At 44.6% G+C, this 11,165-nt stretch overlaps 1 protein-coding gene across 1 annotated transcript in view; it reads left to right on the top strand.

Annotated features, from left to right (window-relative positions):
- LOC141106745 (uncharacterized) overlaps positions 1-8,904 on the top strand; it is a 75,152-nt gene extending 66,248 nt beyond the window's left edge. Inside the window, exons 14-21 of the mRNA XM_073597673.1 lie at positions 1-34; positions 2,131-2,231; positions 2,356-2,453; positions 2,798-2,900; positions 3,194-3,298; positions 4,165-4,268; positions 5,894-6,005; positions 7,516-8,904. Coding sequence (XP_073453774.1) covers positions 1-34; positions 2,131-2,231; positions 2,356-2,453; positions 2,798-2,900; positions 3,194-3,298; positions 4,165-4,268; positions 5,894-6,005; positions 7,516-8,612 — 1,754 coding nt within the window. The 3' untranslated portion in view covers positions 8,613-8,904. The remainder of the gene's footprint in view (positions 35-2,130; positions 2,232-2,355; positions 2,454-2,797; positions 2,901-3,193; positions 3,299-4,164; positions 4,269-5,893; positions 6,006-7,515) is intronic.
- The last annotated feature ends 2,261 nt before the right edge of the window (positions 8,905-11,165 follow it).

Genomic DNA, 11,165 nt, shown 5'->3' with positions numbered 1-11,165 from the left:
TGAGAGTGAAAAGTGTGTGTCCAGTAAGGAGGAGGTAATAATGTCTTCTTATTATGAGAGAAGGGGGTCCCAGCACTCTGTGGACTGGATGGGGGGATCATGTCACCTCCACACATCATCATCTTCCTGCAAGTCCTCTGATATGGAGAACATTGGATGGGGGGCTCTGCTGGGGATGATAGGGATGTGTTCTTTACCCCAGCTGTTGTGAAATGCACCTTGTAGTTTTTGCGGTTAGGAAGTGTAACAAATGTAAAACCGAAAAGAACCATATTGGTTAGGGGGTTGGGTTTAGGAGGTTAGGTGGAGGCAGGGCTGCTGCAACGATTTTTGACACCCTCCTAGGTGAAACCTCATTTTGCCGCCCCCATTGGCTCCAGCCCTGACTCCACCCCCTTTGCCCTGCCAATGTGACAGGAGGTGGCGCTATACAGGAAGCATCGGCTTTGCTTCTTCTAGCGCTGGCTTGAGTGCTGTGCCTCTAGTTACACTACTGGTCGGACGGAGCAGCTGCCTGAGACTGAGTTGGTTACATGCTGCAGACGCAGAGGGAAACCAGCGGCTGGGCGCCCCTAGGCAGCAGTGCGCCCTAGGCGGCTGCCTAGTTTGCCTAGTGGTAGCACCGGCCCTAGGTGGAGGGGTTAATTGGTTATGATTAGAGATTAGCTAAACCCTTCCCTATGTGAACTTAAAAGTCTTGTAGGGTGTCTTCAGTCCCTGACCATCTCTTGTAAGTTGTCTGCAGTCCCTGACCATCTCTGGCAGGATGTCTACAGTCCCTGACCATCTCTGGTAGGGTGTCTACAGTCCCTGACCATCTCCGGTAGGGCGTCTGCAGTTCCTGACCATCTCTGGTAGGGCGTCTGCAGTCCCTGACCATCTCTGGTAGGGCGTCTGCAGTCCCTGACCATCTCTGGTAGGGCATCTGCAGTCCCTGACCATCTCTTGTAGGGCGTCTGCAGTCCCTGACCATCTCTTGTAGGATGTCTGCAGTCCCTGACCATCTCTTGTAGGATGTCTGCAGTCCCTGACCATCTTTTGTAGGGCGTCTGCAGTCCCTGACCATCTCTTGTAGGGCGTCTGCAGTCCCTGACCATCTCTTGTAGGGCGTCTGCAGTCCCTGACCATCTCTTGTAGGATGTCTGCAGTCCCTGACCATCTCTTGTAGGGCGTCTGCAGTCCCTGACCATCTCTTGTAGGATGTCTGCAGTCCCTGACCATCTCTTGTAGGGCGTCTGCAGTCTCTGACCATCTCTTGCAGGGCGTCTGCAGTCCCTGACCATCTCTTCTAGGACGTCTGCAGTCTCTGACCATCTCTTGTAGGGCGTCTGCAGTCCCTGACCATCTCTTGTAGGATGTCTGCAGTCCCTGACCATCTCTTGTAGGGCGTCTGCAGTCCCTGACCATCTCTGGTACGGCGTCTGCAGTCCCTGACCATCTCTGGTAGGGCGTCTGCAGTCCCTGACCATCTCTGGTAGGGCGTCTGCAGTCCCTGACCATCTCTTGTAGGGCGTCTGCAGTCCCTGACCATCTCTTGTAGGGCGTCTGCAGTCCCTGACCATCTCTTGTAGGATGTCTGCAGTCCCTGACCATCTCTTGTAGGACGTCTGCAATCTCTGACCATCTCTTGTAGGATGTTTTCAGTCCCTGACCATATCTTGTAGGATGTCTGCAGTCCCTGGCCATCTCTTGTAGGATGTCTGCAGTCTCTGACCATCTCTTGTAGGGCGTCTGCAGTCCCTGACCATCTCTTGTAGGACGTCTGCAATCTCTGACCATCTCTTGTAGGATGTTTTCAGTCCCTGACCATATCTTGTAGGATGTCTGCAGTCCCTGGCCATCTCTTGTAGGATGTCTGCAGTCTCTGACCATCTCTTGTAGGGCGTCTGCAGTCCCTGACCATCTCTTGTAGGGCGTCTGCAGTCCCTGACCATCTCTTGTAGGACGTCTGCAATCTCTGACCATCTCTTGTAGGATGTTTTCAGTCCCTGACCATCTCTTGTAGGGCGTCTGCAGTCCCTGACCATCTCTTGTAGGATGTTTTCAGTCCCTGACCATTTCTTGTAGTGTCTGCAGCCTCAGACTGAAGCTTTAATTCTGTTTCATTATGTGCAGCTTTTTGTATTGCAGTATTGACTTGTGGAGAAGAATTCAGGTGTGGGATTATTTAAGACACAAGGACCTCTACAAGGACATTATGATGAAGAACCGGCCGCCCCTCACATCACCGGGTAAGAGAAGACTTTCATTTCTTGTAAAGGAGAGAAGAGTATTGAGGATCCCCCTAGATACACACATCCTCTGATATAAAGACATAGAAACAATGTATTCAGTCAGTGTGTGTGTTTCCTACAGATGGATCCAGTAACAGAAATCCCCCAGAGAGATGTCCCCGTCCTCTGTATTCCCGGGACTCCACACAGGAACATCAGGAGATCCCTCAGGAGGATCAGGTAGGTAGGACTTGTAGAACTATAGGCAAACCTTTTCCCCTTCTTTTTTTTTTTTTTTGGTAGTGTAAGGGAGGATTTTGTCTTTTTAACCATCTATGTGCCATTAGGGAGACTTCTGTTCACTTCCTGTCCTGTAAGCCAAAACAGGAAGTGAGGGGAAATCCTGTCAAAGTAGGAAATTCCTTGGTGGTCACCAGAACTATCTACTTTCACTTTCGATGATAACTGTAAACTTAGCAAATAGAGAGGGCGAATGTCCGTAATCGGGGTACACACTGCAGAAACACTGACAGGGGTTCTAATCCCTCTCCACGCTTTAACTGTTATTCTTCTTCATCATTCAGGGTGAAGGTCTGATTGTTGTTAAGGTTGAAGGTGAAGAGGAGCCGCATGTAATAGGTGATGGTCCATGTAAAAAGGAGGAGATACCTCCAAAGAACAGCACAGGTAAGTAATAAACACTAAATCCAGAGAAGAGTTCCAGATTCTCCTTGTTCAGTCACTACAACAATCTCTTCTTCTCCCCCCTCCTCTGTCAGTAGACAGTAATGAGGAGACAGTATGTGCCCAGTGGGGGAGTCAGGAGACATCAGCCTCTATTAGACTCCGGCTCTCCTCCTCACATCATGTCATTGTGTGTTACCAGCCAAGAGACATAACCAGTCTCCCCCCCACACACACTCTCTGGGGTCTCTCATACATCTCAGTACAGGGGGCTTCACTCTCATCTTTATTCACAGACCCCGGAGACACCAGAAAGACTCAGAGAGACCTCAGAGTTGAGGAGAAGGCAGGAGGACTTGTGAGGATTAAAGAGGAGGAAGTTCCTATAGAGATCAGCACAGGTGAGGAATAAACACAAAATTCAGAAAAGAAGGACAGGTTCTCCTTGATTGAGTATTATTGGTTGTGTTGCTTTGTACTGCTGTGATTGGGTTGTATTGCCCTTTGGCTGTCAGCCTTCTGCTGTTTTATTTTCAAGTGAATTGAGGAAAGTGGAAGGATAGTGCTGGACCCACAGGGTTATATGGTGCTGGTGTTGTTATCCCAAGTGGTTGTGAACCTCAGATATGAAATCTGAACAAAGCATATCCCTCTATAGTGTGTACTTGTCTCAATCCAGAGCTTTCCAAGTCATAGAAGTCTGTGTGTTACGAAGTTAAAAATAGTATGGGTAAAACCCATGGGTTAATGATGTAAACCATAATGGCCCCTTGTTTCCTAAAATGCATAAATTATTGTAATTTATTTAGGTTGTTCTTAAAATGGTTGTAAACCTCAGACACGAAATATGAACAAAGCATATCCTTCTATAGTGTGTACTTGTCTCAGTCCAGAGCACTAAGTGTAATTTCTGTCTGCTGCTTCCTTCCTCTGCTATCAGCATGAGTCACTGCTGACGAGTTTTCCTGACACCAAGAGAAAAGTGGTGACAAGGGAGGGACCTCCAGCTGATTGACAGCCTCAGCTTTGTTCCTGTGTGTTGTGTGAAGTGGGTATGTCCCTTCCCTCCAATCGGGAGGATGTCCAGGATAATAGGAGATAATTCACATTTTAATTTGTCCTACAAAGTTGAACTTACCCTTAAAGCCAGTGAGATTAGGAAACGATAGCCACATGACTGACAACAAAGATCCTTCTCTTTGTGATGAATTGAGCCTATAATATCTTGAGGACATTACACATGCCTCTATCTGTGTGCTTCCTGCAGATGGACAGAATAACAGAAACCCCAGTACAGCAACCAGAGGTACCAGTCCTTTGTATTCCCAGGCATTCTCAAAGAAAGATCATGAGATGTTACGGGACTATCAGGTAGGTGGCATGGAAGTTCTTAAAGCACTTTCACCCCCTTCCTGCCAAGGCCAGTTTTCAGCTTTCGGCGCTGTCGCACTTTGAATGACAATTACTCAGTCATGCAACACTGCAGAGCAGGGGTCTCAAACTGGCAGCCCTCCAGCTGTTGTGAAGCTACAAAGTCCCATGAGGCATTGCAAGGCTGACCGTTACAAGCATGGCTTCCACAGGCAGGGGCATAATGGGACTTGTTTCACAACAGCTGGAGGGCTGCCAGTTTGAGACCCTTGATATAGAGCAGGGATATGCAATTGGCCTCCAGCTGTTGCAAAACTACAAGTCCCATCATGCCTAGTTCTACAACAGCTGGAGGTCCGCTAATTGCATATCCCTGATATAGAGCTTTCTTCATGTGGTCTTTAATCACCACTGAGTTTAAAAAAAAATTTAAACAAAAAAAAGACGAAAATTTTGAAAATAAGCGCGTTTTTCTTCATTTCTGTTGCATATAAATAATCTTTCTTCATTTAGGTCAAAATTTATTCTGCTACATTTCTTTGGTGAAAATAACCAAAATCAGTGTATATTATTTAGTCTGTAGAAAAGTTATGGAGTCCACAAACTATGGAATATGAAAACTGATCAATCCTGATGTACTGACGGTCTATCTAATTTCTTGAGGCCCGAAAATGGCAGGAAAGTACAAATATCCCCCATGTGACTCCTTTTTGAAAAGTAGACAGTCCAAGGTATTGAGAGGCATGGCGAGTTTTTTGAAGTGGCCACTTTGTCAATTTTTGGGAAAATATAGAAATAAATTTTTTTTTTTTTTTTTTTTTTTTTACATGCAGTACAACGTTATCATATAACTGGTGTGGTGGTGATCAAGGACCGTATTTAAAAAAAACAAAACTGTAATAATGCTTTTTTATTCATTATTTTTTTTTTTTTTTTAATTACAATTTAATTTTTACATATAGTGAAGAGAGCAATAGAGTGTTACCATAGTAACTCTGTATAACTTTGGGGAGGTGATCGGGATTTTTGTTTGTTTGTTTTTTTTTACACACTATGATTGCTTATAAATGCAAATTTTACAGTTATAAGCAATCATTTTTTTTCTGAATGAAACTATTCATTCAGTGTTTACTATTGTGATCAGCTGTTCACATAGTACATATGGGCTGTGATTGGCCCTGTCTGTAACGTGTGACCAATCACAGAGCTCATCACAATAGTACACAATGAAAGGCATGAATCAAAGCCTTTCATTGTGTACAATTCTAATGTGATCTGCTGTGATTGACCACAACGATCGCATGGTACAGTGATCTGTCATCGGCTGTGTCGGGTGGATCCAGCATGGAGCGCAGCCTGATTCTGGAATGATGTCATAGGACATCCTCCCAGGATAATAGGGCTCTAGCCCGGCTGTCCTATTACAGGCCGGGGAGGGAAGAGTGTTGAAGTTGAATAAAAAAAAAATCAATGATGGAAATGAAAAAACGTTGCATTCAAAGCATCAAACACTTGAGCTCCTGTGCTTTTAGCTGCAATTTTTCATTTATTTTTTTTTTTGGTGACCAAATCACACTGTTAAGTCTTAGGAAAATCTACTGTTTGGATTGTTTTGTGTCACTCAGGAGGAAAATCTTATTAAAGTTGAAGTTAAAGAGGAAGCAGAAGAAATAGAGGAGACCTACGTGACCGGGGATGAGCCATGTATGGAGGAAGTTCCTTCGGAAATTGGCACAGGTGACTATGGAGGGAGAATGGGGCCAACATACTTAAGCCGGCCATACATGGATCAAAATGTAGCTAGTTGAGCAGGGACTGGCTGAATTTCAATCCATGTATGGGCAGGCTGGTTGCACAGAAGTCAATCAACCGATCAACTTCTGTACAACCAGCCCGTCTGTATACTTTAGCTCAATCAGCGCTGCAAGCTATAGCTAGTGGTACTGATCAGTGTATTCTGTTGGCTGGGAAGTCTCTCCGCTATCAGAATATAATGCCTCAGTGGGGAGGATTCCCCCATCCACATTAAATGTGTGGAAGAGGAAATCTAGTCATTTTTTTTTTTCTTTTTTGTTCAACCTGCTGGTTGAATCAAAAAAAAAAAGACTAATCTATGGGCTGCTTTACTCTCTTCATACCACAATGCTCTGGGTAATTTTAGGGGACTGACAGATACACTTTAACCACTTGACCTCCGGAAGGTTTTACCTCCTTCGTGACCAGACCATTTTTTGCTGTTCAGCACTGCATTGCTTTAACTGGTAATTGCGCGGTCATGCAACGCTGTACCCAAATTAAATTTATATAATTTTTTTAACACAAATAGAGCTTTCTTTTGGTGGTATTTGATCACCACTGGGTTTTTTTTTTACTTTTTTATTATATAAACGAAAAAAAGACAAAAAATTTTGAAAAAATAAATAAATATTTTTCTGCTGTCTGTTATAAAACATATTCAATAAAATCAAATTTCTTCATAAATTTAGGCCAAAATGTATCCCGCTAGTGCTGGTAGTGATCAGGGCAGATCCTGCTAAGACTAGGTTATTTGGGACACTAGTATAGTTCTGACCGTGACCAGGATACGGACCAGGACAGACACTATACTAGTGATGGTGGTGATCAGCGACTTTTAGTGTGACTCTGATAGTGTAGCGGGCAATCAGGGACCGGCACTAACTGACACTGACTGGGAGGGACTCTTAACTGATATGATATGACGTCTCTAGTGACACTAATACACTGATCAGTGATAATATTGTACTCAGTCACTGTGCTAATGGAACTGGTTGGGTGACAGGGGTGATCAGGAAGGCAATTAAAGGGTCAACTGTGTGCCTAACAAGTGTATGTGTGCTAATATTATTCACTTACAAACTTGCTGGCTTTTCTGCCTGATTGCCACACTGAACGGTAAGTAAAAGCAGGGAGAACACATCCTTACCTGCGTTGTGTTTAATAAATTGTAAGTCTACTAAACGCACTCATATCTCTGCTGTGATTGGCCACAGCAATCAGCAGGTTCACAGCCAAAATCATTTGCTGTGAGCCTGCTGAGAAAAACTCATGCTGTGTCCAACCTCAACACAAGAGGCAGGGGGCGCACGCCTGTGAACCAGGAAGTTTGGCGTGATGTACTGGTACATCGTGGTGCCCGGGGAAGCCACCGGCCGGCACCAAAATTACCACTGGGCGGTCAGCAAGTGGTTAAACATTCATAATATTACCTTTCACATTTTTCCTCTAGATGGACGATACAGAAGGTACAAAATGGGAAAAGAACCCGTCACTTCTGCAGCCCGTGAAATAGAAGAGGATGACATCACTTCTGATTCTTCAGCAGAAAACCCAATTAAAGTAAAGGTCCATCCAGTACCTAGACATGCAGATCCATCATCCAATCCTTCTATACAAGGAGGGAGTTTTCATGACCCCTCATCTGTGGTTAACCACTACACCACATGTGGAGGGGGAGAAACGTTCCCGTGTTCGGAATGTGGCAAATGTTTCACCCGGAGAGGAACTCTCACCGCACATCAGAGGTCTCACACGGGGGAGAGGCCTTTTTCCTGTCCTGAGTGCGGAAAATGCTTTTCCTGCAAGAAAATTCTCATCCGACACCAAAGAATCCACACAGGGGAGAAGCCGTATTCGTGTCCTCAATGCGGGAAATGTTTTACTCAGAAATCCGGTCTCATCAGACACGAGAGCGTTCACACGGGAGCAAAACCGTTTTCGTGTTCAGTGTGCGGGAAGTGTTTCTCCATGAAGGTGACTCTTACCAAACATGAAAAGATTCACACGGGGGAGAAACCATATTCCTGTTCAGAATGCGGCAAGTGTTTCTCCTCTGGGACAAATCTCGTTAGACACCAGAGATCCCACACAGGTGACCGTCCATATCCGTGTTCCGAATGTGGCAAAAGCTTTGCGCAAAAGTCATATCTGGTGGAGCACCAGAGACTTCACACAGGCGATCACCCCTTTTCCTGCTCTGAGTGCGGAAAGTGTTTTACTCAAAAGTCTCACCTCGTGAAACACAAAACCAGTCACACTGGGGAAAAACCATTTGCATGTTCTGTGTGCGGGAAATGCTTTACTCAGAAATCGGTTTTGGTTACGCACAAAAGGATTCACACGGGGGAGAAGCCGTATTCGTGTTCTGAGTGTGGGAGGTGTTTTACTGATAGGGCCACCCTGGTGAGACACGAGAGAGTCCACACAGGGGAGAAGCCATATTCGTGCTCTGAATGTGGGAAACAGTTTTCCAAGAAATACTCGCTCATTTGCCATCTCGGCTCGCACAATGGAACAGAAGCTCCCCTCTCAGGGTGTGGCAATTGAGTCAGGGTGACCCTGGACAGCCTGATTATTGAAAACCATCTGGGCAAGCATCAGGCTCTGAGGACGTTGCTGTTGGCACACTAGTACTTTAAAATTCAGGCAGAGATTTTCCAGCTTGTCCGAAAAAATATCAAGGCAGTCGCTAATTGCTCTACCCAGCCATCTTGTCATTTGAGTTGGGAAGCATATCACTTAACTTAACAATGTTCTTCTGCTGCTGTTTGATTATTATGGACATATATAAAGGAATCAGCAGAAGGCGCCAACTAAGTACAGTATTTAGGAAAATACTTTATTAAAAATAACAAATGGCAACTCACAAGGTGCATAAGGATAAGAGCATGTCATTTACCCCGTGCGGTTTGCTGGTAAACCTCAGTGTCTCTTCAGAAACCAGGAAGTAAATGCCGCTGTCAGAGCTGTGTAGGAGCTCCCCCACGTCGCGGCCCACTCAGGTGTGACAACACTTCCAGTCTTGTGCAGTTCATGTGCTCCAGGATTTCCGGTTTTGTTTCTGGTGTCCTATACAGCTCTGACAAGCGGCATCTGTGTCCTGGCTTCTGAAGACACACTAATGCTCAACAGCTAACCACACTGGGTGGATGACATGCTGTTATCCTTATGCACCTTGTAAGTTGCCATTTGTTTTTTTTCATAAAATCTTTTCTTATATACTGCACTTAGTTGCTGTCCGCTGCTGTTTCCTTTTATACAGTTGCAATAAAATGTATGTGAACCCTTTTGAAATGATATGGATTTATGCACAAATTGGTCATAAAATGTGATCTGATCTTCATCTAAGTCACAACAACAGCCAATCACAGTCTGCTTAACCACTAAGCCACCGTCATATGACGGCGGGACGAGGCTTCTGTTGTTCTGGGAGGACGTCATATGACGTCCTCGCCCTCCCGAGCCACGAGGTCGCTCGGGACCTCGTGCGCGTGCCCGGCGGCCGCGATGTCCGCCGGGCACCCGCAATTGCCGGGTAACCGAGCAGGAGCGTGGATCTGTGCATGTAAACACAGATCCACGTCTTGTCAGAGAGGAGAGGAGACCGATGGCGTGTCCCTTGTACATAGGGACACCGATCGGTCACCTCCCCCAGTCAGTCCCCTCTCCCCACAGTAAGAATCACCTCCTTAGGTCATACATTAACCCCTCGAGCGCCCCCTAGTGTTAACCCCTTCCCTGCCAGTCACATTTACACAGAAATCAATGCAATTTTATAGCATTGATCGCTGTATAAATGTGAATGGTCCCAAAAATGTGTCAAAAGTGTCCGATGTGTTTGCCGCAATATTGCAGTCACAATAAAAATCGCAGATCGCCGCCATTACTAGTAAAAAATAAATAAATAATAAAAATGCTATAAATCTATCCCCTATTTTGTAGACGCTATAACTTTTGCGCAAACCAATCAATATACGCTTATCGCAATTTTTTTTTACCAAAAATATGTAGAAGAATACATATCGGCCTAAACTGAGGAAAAAATTTGTTAAAAAAAAAAATTGGATATTTATTATAGCAAAAAGTAAAAAATATTGTGTATTTTTCAAAATTGTCCCTTTTCTTTTGTTTATAGAGCAAAAAGTAAAAACCGCAGAGGTGATCAAACACCACCAAAAGAAAGCTCTATTTGTGGGGAAAAAAATGATAAAAATTTCATTAGGGTGCAGTGTAACATGACCGCGCAATTGTCATTCAAAGTGCGACAGCGCTGAAAACTGAAAAATGGCTTGGGCAGGAAGGGGGTGAAAGTGCCCTGTATTGAGGTGGTTAAACTAATAACACACAAAGAATTAAAAGTTACCATGTTTTTATTGAACACACCATGTAAACATTCACAGTGCAGGTGGAAAAAGTATGTGAACCCCTAGACTAATGAGATCTCCAAGAGCTAATTAGAGTGAGGTGTCAGCCAACTGGAGTCCAATCAATGAGATGAGATTGGAGATGTTGGTTGCAGCTGCCCTGCCCTATAAAAAACACACACCAGTTCTGGGTTTGCTTTTCACAAGAAGCATTGCCTGATGTGAATGATGCCTCGCACAAAAGAGCTCTCAGAAGACCTATGATTAGGAATTGTTGACTTGCATAAAGCTGGAAAGGGTTATAAAAGTATCTCCAAAAGCCTTGCTGTTCATCAGTCCACAGTAAGACAAATTGTCTATAAATGGAGAAAGTTCAGCACTGCTACTACTCTCCCTAGGAGTGGGCGTCCTGTAAAGATGACTGCAAGAGCACAGCGCAGACTGCTCATTGAGGTGAAAAAGAATCCTAGAGTGTCAGCTAAAGACTTACAAAAGTCTCTGGCATATGCTAACATCCCTGTTAGCGAATCTACGATATGTAAAACACTAAACAAGAATGAATTTCATGGGAGGATATCACAGAGGAAGCCACTGCTGTCCAAAAAAAAACATTGCTGCACGTTTACAGTTTGCACAAGAGCACCTGGATGTTCCAAAGCAGTACTGGCAAAATATTCTGTGGACAGATGAAACCAAAGTTGAGTTGTTTGGAAGAAACACACAATACTATGTGTGA

The sequence above is a fragment of the Aquarana catesbeiana genome, linkage group LG08, assembly GCF_042186555.1.
Source record: "Aquarana catesbeiana isolate 2022-GZ linkage group LG08, ASM4218655v1, whole genome shotgun sequence".
NCBI lineage: Eukaryota > Metazoa > Chordata > Amphibia > Anura > Ranidae > Aquarana > Aquarana catesbeiana.
The sequence above is the reverse complement of the archived record's forward strand: the minus strand, read 5'-3'. Positions and strand labels throughout refer to the sequence as shown.